This window comes from Carcharhinus amblyrhynchos, chromosome 2 (genome assembly GCF_965287045.1).
Source record: "Carcharhinus amblyrhynchos chromosome 2, sCarAmb.v2.hapA, whole genome shotgun sequence".
Taxonomy (NCBI): domain Eukaryota; kingdom Metazoa; phylum Chordata; class Chondrichthyes; order Carcharhiniformes; family Carcharhinidae; genus Carcharhinus; species Carcharhinus amblyrhynchos.
The window spans coordinates 89,952,699-89,971,642 of NC_137325.1; the positions used below are offsets into that span (position 1 = coordinate 89,952,699).

An 18,944-nucleotide genomic window follows, 5' to 3' on the forward strand; every position below is an offset into this window, starting at 1 on the left:
GATGCATCAGGGTGGGAAAAAGTTACTTGGATACTGTGTTCCATGAGCCATTCGCACCTCTTAAGTTGCAATAAATCAGATTTTGCTCAGGATTGGAGTGTGTGAGTACAAGTGAGACAGATAGGGTGGCACAGTGGTTAATACTGCTGCCGCACAGTGCCAGGGACCCGGTTCAATTCTGGCCTCGGGTCACTGTTAGTGTGGAGTTTGCATTTCTCCCCCTATCTGTGTGGGTTTCTTCCACGTGCTCTGGTTTCCTCCCACAGTCCACAGATGTGGGAGTTTGGTTGATTCGCCATGCTAAATTGCCACTGAAGATCAGTGGGATTGGAAGTGTACATAAGCATGGTTATGGGATTCAGGCCTGGGTAGGATCATTGTCGGTACTGGTTCAATGGGCCTCCTCTGCACTGTAGGGATTCTGTGACTTTATAATTCTGTGAGATATCGGGATCCAGTAGGTAACTCTGGAGGAACCTCGGCACCTGCACTGTCTGGAAGGTTCAGGGTTCTTGCAGCTCATGTGGACAAGAACAGTGATGATTCCAAGCTAGGTAGGGAAGCAAGTTATTAGGAGGATGCAAAGAGCCTGAAAGGAGATATAGATAGGTTAAGTGAAGAGGAAAAAAGTTGATAGATGGAATATAATTTGAGAAAAGGTGAGGTTATCCATTTAGTGGGAAGAATAGAATAGCAGCATGTTATTTAAGTGGAGGGGAACTGCAGAATGCTGTGGTACAGGGGATTTGGGTGTTCTTGTACATGAACCACTAAATGTTAGCCTGCAGATGCTGTGAGAATTTAATGAGGCATGTGGAATATTGAGCTTGCAAGACAAATCCAGTATAAAAGCAAGGCAGTTTTGTTACAACTGTGCAGGATGTTACTGAGACCACACCTAGAGTACAGTTTGGCCATCTTAAACGAGGGATATACTTGTTCTGGAGGCAATTCAGAGAAGGTTCATCCATGATAAAGGGGTTTATCTTATGAAGAAAGGTTGTCCTTAAAGCTCATTGGAATTTTAATGAATGAGAGACAATCTTATTGAAGTATATAAGATTCTTATAGGGCCTGACAAGATAGATGCTGATTGGGATGTTGTCCATTTAAGGATATCTGGAATTCGGGACTCTATTTAAAAATAAGAGCTCACCCATTTAAAAAAGGAATTTCCTCACTCAGAAAGTTGTTAATATGTGGAATTCTCTACCTTGGAGAGCAGTGATGGCTGGGTCATTGAATACATTAAAGGCTGAGTTAGACATGGAGTCGAGAGTACGGAGCAGGCAGGAAAGTGGAATTGTGGCCATATTAGATCACTCGTGATCTCGTGGAATAGTGGAGCAGGCTCAAGGATTCGAGGGACCAAATGTCCTCCTGCTTCCTGCACATATTAATCTGCCCACTTATCCCATTGTTGTTTGACACCTCACTGTGCACAATTTGGTTGCCACATTTCTGGTATTACAACAATGGCCACAATTTAAAAGAACATTTTAGGTTGTAAGACACTTTGGGCATCTGGAGGTTGTTTATAAAATTGCAAGTCTTTTCCTTCCCTGTTTTTTCCGTCTTAGCAACAAACTTTGTGAACTCTTTTATGATATTAATGCAAATTACTTGCTTATACCAAGTGCTTTGGGAGGGGGATGGTTGGAAGTGTGGTCAGTTTACTCAGTTGGTTATGGTATGGCACAGAATGCTGCCAAAGCATGGGTTCAATTCCTCTATCCGGCTTTGGTAGTCAGCCTCCAATCCATTGGCTCTGACTACACTTCCTACTGCCTCAGCAAAGCAGCCAGCAAAATTAAGGAGCCGACATGCCCCAGACAATCTCTCTTCCACCTTCTTCCATCGGGAAAGGATACAAAAGTCTGAGGTCACATACCCACCGACACAAGAACAGCTTCTTCCCTGCTGTTGTCAGACTTTTGAATGGGCCGACCTTGGATTAAGTTGATCTTTCTTTACACCCTAGCTATGGCTGTAACACTATATTCTGCACTCCCTCATTTCCTTCTCTGAACGGTATGCTTTGTATAACGCATGAGAAACACTACTTTTCACTGTATGCTAATACATGTGACAATAATAGATCAAATCAAACTAGATCAGGGACCTGGGCCAACTCCTTACTTTACAGGAATGAACACAGGATACAAAAGAAATTATTGTCCTAACTTAGCAAATCAATTGCATTGCATGGACTCTTATATGCTTAATGATGTTCTGGCTGTTGTTTGCATGTCAGTTGCCAAAGAACAGAATCAAAACCAATATAATTGTAGGATTGTCACCTATTATGTATGGTCCACAGAATAAGAACTGTGTTGACATACAGAATATCAATATTCTCTTCCCTTTAACATGTTTGCCACCTACATTAGCTGCACTTTTTCCCACTGGCACCTCAAGGCTTTCTTTTTAACATTGTGTATGTAGAGTAGAATTTAACCTTTCACAAGATCTGGTATACACTTCTCCAGACAGTTGTGTGTTCTGGGTCAGAAATCTTAGACATGCCGCAATGCATTTGAAACCACATTGTGTATTTTATGAAAACGTCAACCATTCATCACTAGCAAAAAATGATCTATTATTGTTCAACTTAATTTGTATCTTGGACCCTGTACTGCTACGTTATTTTAACTGCAGACTTCAGAGATGTGCCAGGCAAGATTGTTTTTCTTTCTATTTTCGTCACAAAGCCTGCTTGGATTGAACACACTTTTCACAATTATTTTTCTTCCTCTTCTGCTTGGGTATCGTGTATGTGCTCAAAGTATCCTTTGAAAGTGACCTACTTTTGAAGTGCTAAACATTTGGCAATTAGAAGTGAGAACTCTTAGTGATTATTTTTCCCACCTCATGACCACTCTTGTGTTTTGCACTAAATACTTTTTTTGGTTTCATCACCATTACTCCTCTGGTGAGTAAACACTGTATCTTCCAAAATACTGAATGCCTTTCCTTTTTTTCGGTATATCCAGTAATGCAACAGCGAGATACAAGGATTATAACATATCATATTTTGCACATAAGTTGATGGAAAGTATTGTATACTACTACATGTTTTTTTCTCTCTGAACTGGATATGCTGTCAATTATGGATCTAGAATTCAGGCTTTGAGCGATGCTGGTTTATTTGCATGCAATATATGAATGAAGGGTTAAAAAGTACAATGATGAATGATACGTTATGTTCTTACTATTGCAAATGGCAAAGGAAGACTCAGTTTCTCTCTAAAAGCATGAACTTTCAAATTCAGACTTTATGCTGCAGAATATATCTGATGGAATTTATTGAAGCATGCTGAAGTGGGATTTGTGGCTGCGAGGGCCATGGGATTGTGATGGTGGAAACTGATGGAGGAGTTCAGCAGCAGAACGGGGTAGCAAACCTAAATGAATGTGGTAGGAAGCAGATTAAGATTGTCAAGTCAGCAGCTTGAATGTGAATTGTGGACCATCAGACCCTAACCCAGTAAGAGCTGGCAGTGTTGAAGTGAGATGGCTCTCTGAAGTGGACAGTCAGCCATTTCTCATTTGCCTTCCACAGGGGGACTGAAGGGGCAAAGTTACAGCCTGAGAGATATCGATCGAAGAAAGGGAGGACCTGATGGAACAGTTTGAGGGGAATACATCGGCAGTCCAGGATTAGCAGTTAGTGAAAGGGCTGAAATCAGACCCCAGAGATCATAAACGTGATGGACACACAAGTGGTGGAGAAACTGTGCTGTGGGGGGCACCTGAGGTGCCATTATTGGAGAGGTAGGAATAGCAAAAGAGCACAGCCCCACCATGTAATTGGACAGGTTCTGTGCAGCACTTCCCTTTATTGACCATCCTCCACATGATCGTATTCATTTCTTCCCATCCACTTACGATTTCCACTGACTTCCAAGTCTGCCAGCAAGATCTACATTCCACCCTTAGTTTCAATGTTAGCTGTTATCACCAGACTCTGTTCATACGCAAATGTAGATTATCAGTTGAATCTCACAAGTCAGTATCAGTTCTAGCATCAGTATCAAATCTAATAACAGTTTCTCATAGGAGAGCAATGACTATAAGCAGTCCATCAAAGAGGATAATGGCCAATCCACTTGGCCATTATCCCACTCTCAACTGTTTCATACACAACTGCCAACCCAGGCTAAGATCTACTTGATCTGACCCCATGGACAGAATTTTACAGCCCCGTCACAACAGAGGGGCTGGAAAATGGGGTGTGCTCTTCAAAAGCCCATCGACTTCGCAGGACTGGAAAATCCTGCTGGCAGGAGGGGGTGGAAAATTCTGCCCGTGCAGTTTTCTGTTTCTTGGTCCTGTTCCATTAAATAGCTTGAAACAAAGGTAAGGTAAATGCACTAGATTAAATTGAACACAGACAATCTTTGACAAGGATATACTTGCTTCTGATTCAATAATTTATTTTTGTCTTAATTAAATAATTTTCACTTTGAACAGCCGTTGTGTGGGTCCTGAGAATTCTGCAACTTATAGAAACTACTTCAGACAGCTCATGTGATCATACAAAATAGGAGCAGACATGGGACATTTGATCCCTTGGGCCTGCTGCGCCATTCAACAAGATCATGGCTGATCTGTTTATGTTTTGGGTTCCACATCTCCATTCATTCCGATACCCTTTATTCATCTTGCCTAACAAGAATCTGTCGCTTCTCGGCCTTTTGGCTAAGATCAAATGTAGTATTGACATGCTGTGCTTGGTTGAAGTCATTAGGTTACATTTTAGCTTCATTTGAAGCGATTTTTAAAAGCAGCATCTCGGCCTTTTGGCTAAGATGCAATTGAGATCAAGCCTTGGAGAAGGAATTATGCCTACTCCAATCAGCTTGGATCATGTAGATCAAGCCCAAGACAGGAGGTGAGAGCCCTGTCTTGTCAGCTTGGATCGGGAATGTCTCAACTTATTGAGACTCTGAATTGGAATTGATTTGATTGAATTGGAATAAAAACAAAAGAAACAATAATCCATCTACCTCCATCTTAAAAATATTCAAATACTCCTCCTCCACTGCCTTCTAAGGAGCGAGTTCAAAAGTTGTACAACCGCCAGGGAAAAGATTTCTTCTCATCTGTGTCCTAAAAGAGTAACCTCTAATTTTAAAACAGTGCCCCCTATTTCTGGATTCATTCATGAGAGGAAACATGCTTTCCATGTCAACCTTGTCAATACAATTTAGGATCTTACTTCAATCAGGTCACTCCTCATTCTTCTAAACTCCAGTGGAAACAAGCCCAGATTGTCCAAGATTTTCCTCATAAGACAACCTGCTCATTCCAGATATCAATCTAGTAAACCTCCTCTGAACTGCCTCCCAGCATGGTGACATCCTCAAGTAAGGAGACTAAAATTGCACACGGTATTTGAGATGTGCTCTGCGTAACTGAAGCATAACATTTTTACATTTTTTTTATGTTCAATTCCTCTAGTTTATATATCAGTCTATGAATATTCTTACTTATTTGCAGTACCTGCATGCTAATGTTTTGTGACTCCTGCATGAGAACACCTCGATTCCTTTACACCACAGAATTCTGCAGTTGTTCTCTGTTTAAGTAACACTCTGTATTTTTATTCTTCCTGATAAAGTGAACAACTTCTTCACACAGAGGGTGGTGCATATATGGAATGAGGTGCCAGAGAAAGTGGTTGAGGCAGGGTCAAGAGCAACACTTAAAAAGCATTTGGATAAGTACATGGATGGGAAAGGATTAGAGCAATATGGGCAACACGCGGGCAATTGGGACTAGCTGATAGGACACCACGGTCGATATGAACTGGTTGGGCCATGGGGCCTGTTTCTGTGCTGTATTGCTCTGTGACTCTATCTGCCAATCAGGAAAAGACCCATTTGTGCACACACTCTCTTTTCTGCCAACCAGCCAATCTTCTACTGTACGCTACAAGCGTTTATTTTCCACAATAACTATTGAAAAGACACCTTATCAAAAGCCTTCCAGAAATCCAAGTATGCTATGTCTTCCTCCTCCTTTGGTATTCGTTCGTTAATTAATATGATTGTCCACCTATGAAACTCTGTGTCATTGGTCATGAGTTCTGTGGGTCTTTGTGTGGAGATGAGCCTGATCCTAGAGCCACGTCTCTGACCGCGCATTTGGTAGGCATTTCCAAGCACTGGAAGTTGGTCCTTGGACACGAGATCTCTGATTTTCCTTACTCAGGCTCAATTTCTGCAACTCCTCTTACCATCGGGTGTTGTTGAAGAACTGAAAGAACAGGGGTTTCCTCAAAGTGGATTTCTTCTGAGCAAAAGTCTTTCAGACATTCATGTTACATTGCATGAAGAGGTGAGTCTTCAGAATGTCTTTGAAGCACATCCCCTGTTGGGACTCTGACATGCTAAGCACGTGGCCAGCCCAGCAGAGTTGGTTTTAGATGATCATGGCTTTGATGTTGGTACTGTTGGTTGCTTCAAGGACACTGATGTTTGCATGTCTGTCCTTCCAGTTGATGTGGAGAATCCATCTCAGACAGCGTTGGGGACCTTGAGGTCATATCGTTGGTACATAGTCCATGTTTCTGAGCCAAGTAGAAGAGTTGGCAGGATGACTGCCTTGTACACGAGGACCTTAGTATCAGCACGGATGTTGTGGTCGTCGAAGACTCTCATCCTTACATGTCCGAAGGCAGCACCTGTGGATTAGATCCAGTGTTAGATCTCTGCATGAATGCCAGCCTTAGATGAGAGGTCGCTCCCCATGTTGTGGAAATGTTGTATGTTTGGGAGAGTTTCTCTATCCCTCTTGATGAGGGGAGAGACCAGATCTTGCCCTGGGGAGGGTTGGTAAAGGAGTCAAGTCTTCTTGAGGTTGAGGCTGAGACCGAGTCTTTGGTAAGCTTCTGTGAAGGCGTCAAGCGTGGTTTGGAGATTCTCTCCCGAGAGCAATATGGTGTGGCCGTCCACATTGAAGTTCCACGATCAATGTCAATGTTGTTTTCTTCCAAGAGGAAAACAGTATGTTTACAGGTTTCCCTTACCCGCAGTGTGTGTTACTCCTGCAAAGAGCTCCAATAAAATGGTTAAACTAAAACCAAACTGGTTATCATTGCATTCTTTAGTGCCTTGCTATGTGCCAAGTGGCTGCAGCATTTGGCAACAACAGTGATTGTATTTCAAAGCACTTAATTGGAAGTACTTTGCATCATTATCAGGATGTGGAAAGGCTTTATGTTAATATAAGTTGCTTCTTTATTTTGTAATGTGTTTTCCTTTGCGAAATACTCTGTGTGATTCTGTTTAGAAACGTAGAAACACAGAAAATAGGAGCAGGAGTAGGCCATTCAGCCCTTCAAATCTGTTCCGCCACCATTCATTGTGATCATGGCTGATCATCTAATTCAATAGCCTGATCATACCTTCCCCCTAAAATCCTTTAATGTTTTTCACCCCTATGAGTTATATCAAACTCCTTGAAAACATAAGAGTGCTTTGGCCTCAACTGCTTTCTGTGATGTAGAATTCCACAGGTCCAGCACTCTCTGGATAAAGGAATGTCTCCCCACCTCAGCCCTCAAAAATTTAATCTGTACCCAAGACTGTGACCCCCGCCTCGTCCTGAACATCTTCGCCATCGGGAATACCCTTCCTGCATCAACCCTGTCTAGTCCTATTTGAATTTTATAGGTTTCTGTGAGATCCCTCTTCATTCTTCTAAACTCCAGCAATTATAACCCTAAACAACTCAATCTCTCCTTCTAAAAGCAAACAATGAAAGTTGAACTCAGAAAAAATTTAATTTCACCTCAACCACCTATATCTTCCCACGTATTACTCTATTAACCTGGAAGAGCTTCAACCTTGGGACTTTCTCATCTGAATTCCAGTGTATCCTATCGTATAATAGGGTCAAAGTTACTCAGCCATTCCAGCAGCCACTCAGTATAAGTTGTCCGTTGAAATGGCCGCAGAATCTTTGGGTGTGCCGACTCCTGCACTGATGCTGTTCTTTCTTGTGCTTTCAGTTGGAGTTTGGAACTCAGCATGCACAACTAACAATACTGATCCCCGATAGCTCTATGCAATATGGTGATCTCCCACGTAGGCTGAAGTTGCCAATTGACACAGTTATCATTAAACTTCAGGGTTCACTTCCCTTTTCAGGCCTTTTGTTGTGACTTTGTATGTAACACATTAAGATGTAATACCGAAATATGAAAAAACAGATTGCCTCAAATAAATCAGGGTTTATTTTGTTTTTGCTTGAAATCTATTAAATTAACTCTGAAAAGTATTTTGCATTTGACAATCAACAGTTCAAAGACTCCAAAGCATATTAATATCATTAGAATGTAACTTACCAACTACACCTGTGGTACCATCACCAATTTCATCATCCTGAGACTTAGAAAGCTCCACCATCAGTTTGGCAACTTGATGCTCCACATCCATCATGCTCAGAATAGTAGCGCCATCATTGGTGATCACCACTTCTCCATCCTTGGCTACCATCGTTTTGTCAAGCCCTAAAATGGAAGAATGATGACAAATTTATGACCACCATCTTTTAATGCAACAGCACATTTCGTCAATATTGCTAGCACAGATTATTTTCATCATCTAATATATGTAACAAAAACTAAGATACTTCACAATTAACAAAAAATTATAGCGAATTACGTTATTCAGATACAATCACTTGGCAATTCTTATTCTCCAGATAGAAATTAGAGGTTGGTTAGGATTTAGTTAACTGACAACAATTATGAGCCATATGAAAAACATCGTTCATAGGAGTAAGCCATTCACTGGAGGGACTTTGCATTTTTAAAGCATGTTGAGTACATTTTCTCTTCTGCTGGAGTTCATTGTTGATACCTGCTTTACATTTAAATTCCAATGCCATCTGTTTCTGATTTTTATTTTATGCCTCACTAGAATTTTTATTGCTGTTTGTGTACTGAAGTTTTCTTTCCCACAGAAACTGCTTTCCCATGGTTCAAATTGTACCTAATAAGTGCCCTGTAAAATATTTTCTTTTGCGTGAATAACTCTTAAAGGTGAGAGCTTTTCAAGAGTTCTTTGTGATCTTTCTGCAAAATGTCTTCACAATGATCTTATAATAATGTTGTTGCTATTTCTTTCTTCTTATAGCTGACCAGTACACTACATTCCATTATTTGAAAGAAAAACCTGGTTGCTAAATATATTTTCCAAGACTTGTCTGCTCCAAAAATGATTAGAACCTATGTGAAAGTTTGTTCTGCAGCAGACACCAATATGCAATATTAAGGAACAAAATATCCATTCTATTGGTGGTTAAACTGTTTAATTTATGCTGGCTATTGCAAGATCCCTGCTGTGCCAGTGGGGGAAAAAAGTATTAACCCATTAGTTGATTAGCATTTTTCTTTCTGGTGACATGAAAAGCATGTTGATTGTGAGCATTGATAATGCACATTCCCAAAAAAAAAGTATCTGTGCCATTTGGATATGATTTCATGTGTGTAGCTCTACCACACTTCTGCATCCCAAAACAGTAGTGATCTCTGTCTCCTGTTGATTTGTCACCACATATTTGGTTCTTTTTAACTCAATGGAATCGTAGAATCTCTGCTGTGCAGAAGAAGGCCACTTGGCCCATCGAGTTTGCATCAACACTGAGGAGCACCCATCCTGGCCTGCCCTATCCCCACAACCCAGTGCATCCACCATAGCCAATCCACTTAACCTGCAAGTCTTTGGACTGTGGGAGGAAACTGGGACATCTGGAGGAAAACCACGCAGACGCGGAGAACATGCAATCTCCAGACAGACGGTCGCCCAAGGCTGTAATTGAACATAGGTCCCTGTTGCTGTGAGGCAACAGTACTAACCACTGGGCCATTGTGCCACTCTTCTGATGTCTGATCTCAACTACAGCCCAGATTTAGTAAGATTAGAAAAGAGATGAGACACTTGTGTCTTTGAACAATGATGCTAATGAAGCTGATGGACTCCTTTGCTTATTAGAGAACTTCTGTGGACAAGGTTTCTCGTGAATGGATTGGGTCTGTCAAAACACCTGGAGAAATTTGCTGGGGATCTTTGTGGCTGAAACCAACTTTACTGGAAGATTATATTGCTGTATTTATTAACAAAGGTAGATGGTGGCATAGTGGTACTGCCAATAGACTGAAGCCCTCAGAACACCGCGTTAATTAGCCAGAAAACTATCATTGATTGTCATGAACACCCAGCTGGTTAATGGTTATTCTTTTGGGCATTCTGCAAGCAGCACCACACATACCCAAAGGTGTTAACCCGTTGAAGCTACTACACAGCTAATTTCTTGCCAGATAGTGAAAGTATCATGTGATAGACTGAGCTGACTGATCCCACAACCAACAGATCAAATCTCAGCTTGGCAATCTTCCCATATCCCATCATGAATGGTGGTAGACAATTAAATAACTAACAGGAGGGGAAGATTCCACAAATATCCACATCCTCAATGATGTGGGAGTCAACATGTGGGTTCAAAAGAACAGGCTGAAGCATTTGTCGTAACCTTCAGCCAGAAGTGCTGAGTGGCTGATCCATCTTGGCTCCCAAGGTTGCCAGCATCACAGATGCCAAACTTCAGACAATTGGATTCGCTCTGTGATATGAAGAAATGGCTGAAGGCACTGAATACTGCAAAGGCAACAGGCCGTAACATCCCAGCAATAGTACTGAAGACACGTGCTCCATAATTTGCTGTGCCCTTTGCCAAGTTGTTCTAATACAGATGCAATACTGCCATCTATCCAACATGTGGAAACGTGGCCAGGTATGTCATGTCCATAAAAAGCAAGACCATTCCAATTCAGTCAATTATAGTTCCAATACAATCAATAATAGTTCCAATACAGTCAATAATAGTTCCAATCCAGTCAATTACAATTCCGATCTGGTTAATTACTGCCTTATCGGCTTACTCTTGAACATCAAGAAAGCAGTGAGAAATGTTGCTGACAGTGTTATCAAGTGGCATGTACTCAGCAGTAACTTGCTCACTGAAGCTCAGTTTGGGTTCCACCAGGGTCGCTCAGCTCCTGATCGCGTTACAGCTTTGACCTAAACGTAGACAAAGAGTTGAGAGTGGCTGTCCTTGGCATCAAGGCAGCATTTGACTGATTGTGGTTTCAAGAAGCCCTTGCAAAACTGATGTCAGTGGGAATTGGGCAAAACTGTTCACTGTTGGAGGCATACCTAGCACAAAGGGAGATGAATGTGTGGTTGTTAGAAGCATATCACCTCATTCTCAGGACATATTTGCAGGAGTTCCTCAGGGTAGTATCATAGGCCCAACCATCTTTAGTTGGTTTATCAATGATCTCCCTTCTAAATATGATCAGAATTTGGGCTGTTTGCTGATGATTGCATAATATTTAGCACAATTTTCAACTCATACTGAAGTAGTCTGTGCCCATATGCAGCAAGACCTGAATGACATTAGGGCTTGGGCTGATACGTGGCAACGTTCATCCCTAATAACAGAGACTAAAATCATCTGACCTTGACATTTGATTGCATTACTATTGCTATTAATATACTTGGGTTACCATTGAGCAGAAATGGAACTGGACCAGCTGTATAAATATTGTGGTTAACAGAGCAGGTTAGAGGCTGGGAGTTCTATGGCAAGTAACTCACCTCCTGACTCCCTCATGAAAAAACAAATTGAGATAGAAGCTCACTTGCATGTTGGACAATGACGTTAGCATTTTCTGTACTTGAAATGCAGGCCCAACTGACGAACATGAACTCTTTTTAACTCTCCCCCTTCAGCGAGTTGTTTCACAGTCTGTTTTTGTCCCCAAACTGAACTGCTTGTTCCAGTCAGCGAACAAAGGAATCTTATAACCAAGGTTCCATTCTGAATTATTATCTTTATTGCAAAATGTTATGGTTTGGGATGATTCAAACTGAAATGCAAACCATTTATTTTACCTTCAATCTAACTCTTTGATTCTGCAACCCATATGAATAATTTCACACTCTTGAGGGAGTTTTACAACCCTCTTTCCCAGAATTGTTAGCTTTTGGCTACTTTTATGGAGATAACAATTGGCGTCCAGAAATAGATAATCTGTTGTTCAGTGTTACATATCTAACTCGGAAATTGAAAGTAAATATGGATTAACCTTTTATTGTGATTAACTTCAAAGCTTGTTTGAATTGTTTGAGTAGTTCAAGATTGTTTCAGTTTCTCAGGTAGATGCTCCGATTTACTTATAGTCAAATTTTAATTTCCCAAAGCAGATCATAAAATCATCGAATCCCCACCATTCAGCCCATCGATCCTGCACCAACAACAGTCCCACCCAGACCCAGGTGTCGTGGCAGTAGTATTTAGTATATACAAGATACAAGTCACGGTTAGATGGATTTCTGATAGACAAGGGAATTAAGGGTTATGGGGAGAAAGCGGGAAATTGGAACTGATTCACTTCAGATCAGCCATGATCTTATTGAATGGCGGAGCAGGCTCAAAGGGCTAGATGGCCTACTCCTCCTATTTCTTACATTCTTATGTTCTTACACTGTGGTCAATCGCTAATGTTCCCTTGACAACTCTCCAAGCTCTACCACCTAAAAGGACATGGGCAATAGATGCTAGGGAATACGCCACTTGCAACTTCAACTTCCCTTCCAAACCATACACCATTCTGATTTGGAACTATATTGACATTCCTTCACTGCTGGTGCATCAAAATCCTGGAATTCCTTTCCTGACAACACTCGGGCTATGTTTGCACCAGATGTACAGTAATGGTTCAAAATGGTGGCTTACCACCAGCTTTTCAATGGCAAGTAGGGATGGGTAACAAATGTAGGCCTTGTCAGTGATGCCCACATAACCAAGAGAGAACAAAAAAAAACTTTTGCATTTTCCATGATGCTGGAATGCTGATTTAGTAAGTGATAATAAAGTCAGTCACGAACAAGAAGGTAATGCTGTAACTAGGGTAAAGGTTGTAGCCATGTTTATGAGCTTAATGATTTGGTTTTCTCAGTTGCACTTATTTATATCCACTGTAGTTAGTTGTGCAATCAGGGTATCAACATAATTTAACTGTGTGGGGCTCCTGGCTGATTTTTGAAATGGATGCAAGCTGTCAGTTGACTTTTAATTGCCAGTGGGATAACTATATTTTGTAAACTCATCTGTTGGTGTCAGCTGTGGGGTTGTTGGCTCTGAGACAGTTTTGGTGCACGTTTTCCCAGAAAGCACATTAATAACTGCCTTTGTCAAATAATTGCCCAGTAATTGGAAAGCATTTTTCTTAATTGGCATTGTACATTGGAACAATGGAAATGGGTGGGAAATACATGAAAAGGCCTTGAAATTATAAAAGATCCTATGAAATAGGAGCAGGAGTAGGCCATTTTTAACAACTTCCTTCATGGAATGTGTACATTGCTGACTAAAGCAACAACTATTGTCCATCCTTATTGCCCTTGAGCAGAGTTGGTGAGCTGCTGCCTTGAACTGTTGCAGTCCATGTGGTGTAAGTACTCCCACAGTGCTGTTAGGGAAGGAGTTTCAGGACCAGGAACAGTGAAGGAACGGCGATGTATTTTCAAGTCAGGTTGGTGAGTTGGTTGGAGGGGAATTGGTAGGTGGTGGTGTTTCCATTGCATCTGCTGCCCTTGTCCTTTTAGGTAGTAGAAGTTGCAGATTGGATAGGTGGTGTTGAAGGAGCCTTAGTGAGTTGCTGCACTTGCACCTTGTAGTTGGTACACATTGTTGCCACTGTGCCTTAAAGATAAGGAGTGGGTGTTTAAGGTGGTGGGTGGGGTGTCTATCAAGTGGGCTGATTTGTTCTAAATGGTGTCAACTTCTTAAGTGTTTTTGGAACTGCATTCATCCAAGCAAATGGGCCCCTTAAGCCTACTTTTCAATTCAATAAGATTGTAGCTGATGATTGTGGCCTTTAATTTCACTTTCCTGCCTGGTCCCCAATAGCCCTGAAACCCCTAATAAATTTAAAATAGTTGAATGAAGCTCTTGGTTTGAAAATTTTAACGCTGCTGCTGAAAAAGAGAGTTTGGTGGTTTTGGCCTAGATCCAGATTGATGTGCGTGTATCTACAATTCAACAAGCCCTCAGGAAAGCCGAAAAGCCAATGCTATGGAAAATGGGAACTCTCCAATGGTTATGTTGCAGTTCTGGATATTGTAAGAAAACAATATAATGAGACAGAATGAAAGGATATTTCTCTTTACGCATGATTTAGAAACCATTTTATTCCAACTTGCTTATGGGGTGAAGGTGGGAAACAGTTAAAATCACCAGGGCCACTTCCTTGCCTGGAGCTGACGTTCAGAGAACTGAGCAGCTGGTGAGAACACCTAGTCAAAGCTGTTGGGATGCTTCTCAACATTTGCAAGCCAGGTCCTGAGGTGGCCATAAGACAGGTATACTAACAACACTTGCTAAGCCTTATCCATTTGTAGGCATTGTACCTCAGCCAAGCATTCATAATGAGGTTCATTTGTTTAGCTGTATCAAAAAGCCTTCAGCACTTAATACTTTAGGACCACAATGAAAGCCAATGAAACACCCTAGCCAAGCTTAAAAGCAGAGGAGCAGATGTCTGAGCTGTTATTCACTTTATCCATTAAACAATAGACTTTAAAGCACCAGAAACTTTTCAGCTTTGATAATAAGGGCCAATTTAATACTCAATTGTTCTTTAAAATCAAAGCCCACTCATTAACCGCAGTATTTTAACCTATCGTCGAACAGTACATTATGACATATGATTTTGAAGTTGCTTGTTTAAAGGTTCCTGACACCTAACTTGAAACCCCCATGGTTCATGACATCTATGGTGAACCATGTCACCTACCAAAATGGGCCCAATTCTGTGAAATAATAGGGAATCTAAAACTTACTGATTGGGCAGGAGTGCCGCATGCAAGTTTGTGACTTGCCTCGTTTCCTGCAATGGAATGGATGAAGGACTTGCATCGGGACCCACTGGCCTCCATTTTCATCTCCACGACATTGGTCTGCAGTTTGTCTGGAAGGAAAAATCTGACCCTGAGCACTAATTTAGGAACAGTAGCTGAACTTCTAACTTGAATCTGTTATTCATTGAAAAATGACCCACAGCGAATATTGGTACAACATGAAGAAAGGCATTTTTACATAGCAAGTGCATCTGGAATGCATTACGTAGATTCAAACATGGCTTTCAAAAGGGAATTGGATAAGCACCCAAAGGGGAAAATTTATTTGCATATGAGGCAAGAGTGCGTAGTGAGACAAGTGAAGCTTCTCTTGCAAATAATTGGCATGTTCCCAGGTTGATAAGGTTGTTAAGAAGGCGTACGGTGTATTAGCTTTTATTGGTAGAGGGATTGAATTTTGGAGCCGTGAGGTAATGTTACAACTGTACAAAACTCTGGTGCGGCCGCACTTGGAGTATTGCGTACAGTTCTGGTCGCCACATTATAAGAAAGATGTGGAGGCATTGGAAAGGGTGCAGAGGAGGTTTACCAGGATGTTGCCTGGTATGGTGGGAAGGTCTTATGAGGAAAGGCTGAGGGACTTGAGGTTATTTTCATTGGAGAGAAGAAGGTTACGAGGTGACCTGATTGAGGCATACAAGATGATCAAAGAATTGGATAGGGTAAACAGTGAGAACCTTTTACCTTGGATGGTGATGGCTAACACAAGGGGACATAGCTTTAAATTAAGGGGTGGTAATTATAGGACGGATGTCAGAGGTAGGTTCTTTACTCAGAGGGTAGTAAGGTCGTGGAAAGCCCTGCCTGCAGCAGTTGTGGACTCGCCAACTTTAAGGGCGTTCAAATCGTCAGTGGATAGGCATATGGATAACATTGGAATAGTTTAGGTTAGAGGGTCATTAGATTGGTTCCACTGCTCAGCGCAACACCGAGGGCTGAAGGGCCTGTACTGCGCTGTAATGTTCTATGTTCTATGTTCCTGATGGGCTGAATTGCCTCCTTCTGTGATGTAAACATTCTATGATTTTATTGTTTACTCCTGATTGTGGGTGCCAAACCTGTTTTAATGTTCCAGGACTGATTTTTAGGGTTCAAGTTTGTCTTTTTAAAAAGCATGTAGACAGTTTCTTAGGTAAGATAGCGATAGAGGGATATGGGCCAAACGCGGAAATTGGGACTAGCTTAGTGGTTCAAAAAAAAGGGGATGACTCGGACAAGTTGGGCCGATGGGCCTGTTTCCATGTTGTAAACCTCTATGACAACTGTTACTTTGGTGAACAAAATGCTTTTATCTTCTATTTCGCTGCTTCAAACAATGATGGTGACTGTTGTGAATTTCTGCCTTCGTAGATAAAAGTGTCTACTTTTATTACTGAAAAAGATGTAATGTTTTACATGTCTTTTTACTATGAGCACAACCGTCCAGTTAGCTTTAGAGCTGTTTGGAAATGAAAGAAATACCAATCAGTCTCTCTTCACATTTTCTAAACCTGAATTATAACATTAGAGCCAATCACATTGATATGCTTGAAATTATAGATATAATGGTCAATTTATTCAAGTAGTTCAATATATTTTAGTGAATCATGCCAAATGTTAACTTCTTCACGTTCAGGTGTGCAGGTGAATGAAGGTCATGTAACGTTAGGAAGGACAAGGAAATTGGGCGTTGGACAATATGAACAAGGTGATGCTCAGCTGTTGTATGATCAGAGTGGATGGATGAAGTCCCCTGCCCCTTGCCGCACTCTGCCCACTGGAACGTTCACCACAACTGGCCAGTCAGAGGAGGTAGGTTGAAAATAATAGAAATTATAGCATTGCAATATGAACCCTCTCTTGGATCTATCCCATCCCCAGGCCGAAATGAACTATTCTGTCTTTTATCCCTCATTATTATTAATTCCACTTTAAGTACAGTTGTTTTATTGTTTATGCAGTTTGAAGAGCCACAGCTTCTTGATTTCTGTTCATACGGAGGCTATGTCTTTATAGTCATTTTCTTTCTGGAATCTGTCATTGACCTTTTTTTCCATCCAAAAGAGACTTCTGAATTCCCAGTGAATATTTACCTCTTCCCTAAGCCGTATGGTCTGAGTTGATTTTGAGAATGAACATATAATTTGTTCCCATTTTTCCAATGATGCCATTGTCCGTTAGGATTCGAAGGCTCACCACATTGGCTCAAGTTGGCTAACCTATGATTAATCTTTTCAGAGTGCATTGGCTATACAATTCCAGGATCTCATAAAAGTCGTGCATTTCCAATAATTCTCACAGAATATATGTAAAGCAATTAACAGTTCCTCTCTGCTTGTAACTTTGCAGTGCTTGCATGGGTTTACACAAAACAAAGTCATAGGTATTTCTCTGTTTATTACATTTGTGCCTTTGATTGGATGGCTGAGAATTGGTGTGCACTTGTTGCTGGCTGGGCTAGCATTTATTGCCCAACCTTCGCTATCCTCCATTTCAGAGGGCATTTGAGAGTCAACCACGTTGGAATAAGACGTAGGCCAGACCAGGTAAGGATGGCAGATTTCCTTCATTATTGAACCAGATGGGTTTTTACAACAGTGATTTTCATGGTCATCATTAGGATTTAAATATTTTATTGAATTTAAATTTCACCATAAGTAAGAGGGCATGGCGTGGCAATCCAATGCTGATTGCCACTCTGAGGAAGTTATCTCAGTGAGGAGGGCATGACGAGAAAAAGCAAAAGCAAACGTTTAATAAAACATTAAAAAGACTGTTCAGCTGAGAGCAGAGAAGCTTTTATATCAAAGTGTTGAATTATAATTGGTGAATAGGCATGGTCATATTGCATGTCACTAGGAGTATTGTTTACTGATAATATAGAATATTAGTCATAAACTTGGAATGTGTTTGCACTTGCGAAGGTTCCCTTTGCACCTACATCACCATTTAACCCCAATCGGCTTGTGTATTTAATCACTACCAATTTGTACTGAGGAACTTTCTGTTCTATTTTGTTGCAGCTAAACATATCAGGATGTAGCGTTGGCCAAGACGAGGTGGATTGCAGATTGTTAAATTCTTCCTCTGGAGACGAAGTCGTTCCTCCCACACCAGCTTTTCCTATCTCACCACCAACTCCATATGGTAATGTCCCATTGCACTGAGCAAAAGACATTAAATCGGCAATTGTGTTTTTTTTTATTCAAAATTTGAAGCAGATTAGAAAATTAGCAAATTGAAATGTTGGTGTGCACCAACGTGCACCATTATTTGTAATTAATGGGAATTAATGCCAATAATCACCCTTCGTGCTGTAGGATTATTTAATCAACAGCCTGCTTATCTCAAATACTGTGATTTATTTAGCGACCTGGGGGGAAAAAAACTATGAATTTCTTCTCTTGCAGTGAAAGTTTTGAACACATTTTCTGCACTTTCTGTGCACGGAGTTGGGGAACAGAACAACAATGCTTCAGATGGCTACAGAACAACTCAAGGTAAGGAATACACCTTTATTAAAGCAAAATAATGCATATGCTAGCGATCCAAAATAAAAACGAAGTGCTGGAGAAACTCAGCAGGTCTGATAGTATCTGTGACGAGAGAACAGAATTATCATTTCCAGTTCAATATGATTCCCTGAAGACGAGTTGTATGGACTCAAAGTTTTAACTCAGTTCTCTGTCCATGGATGCTGTCAGACCTGCTGAGTTTTTTCCAGCACTTTGTTTTTATTCAGGAATACACTTATTTTGGGCTGGACATATTAACCTCAATGAAGGCACAGGATCCCTACATAATGAAGCTCTGCAGCCTCAGACCTGCATGTTACAATGCACCCCTGAGGCACCTGCAACGTTCCCACCCAGCCCAAAAATCCTTTGAATGATGGTTGTTTTATGCAGATCAGTGAACCTTTTCACAGTATTGTTGACACATCTGAATCAAGTCCTGGAAGCTTTTAGC

General features: G+C 41.0%; 1 protein-coding gene and 1 non-coding gene across 6 annotated transcripts in view; both read left to right on the forward strand.

The window, feature by feature from the left end:
• Window positions 1-18,944, forward strand: part of tns3 (tensin 3) — a 408,973-nt gene that overhangs the window by 343,850 nt on the left and 46,179 nt on the right. For 4 of the 5 annotated variants that reach the window (XM_080209150.1, XM_080209158.1, XM_080209172.1 and 1 more), the window contains 3 exons: window positions 16,612-16,787; window positions 17,999-18,122; window positions 18,386-18,475. In XM_080209150.1, coding sequence (XP_080065276.1) covers window positions 16,612-16,787; window positions 17,999-18,122; window positions 18,386-18,475 — 390 coding nt within the window. The remainder of the gene's footprint in view (window positions 1-16,611; window positions 16,788-17,998; window positions 18,123-18,385; window positions 18,476-18,944) is intronic. The other variant, XM_080209166.1, reaches the window with a different exon arrangement.
• On the forward strand, window positions 4,682-4,873 carry LOC145361875 (U2 spliceosomal RNA). Its single transcript, XR_013889885.1, has one exon. It is a non-coding gene; the product is annotated as a U2 spliceosomal RNA (small nuclear RNA).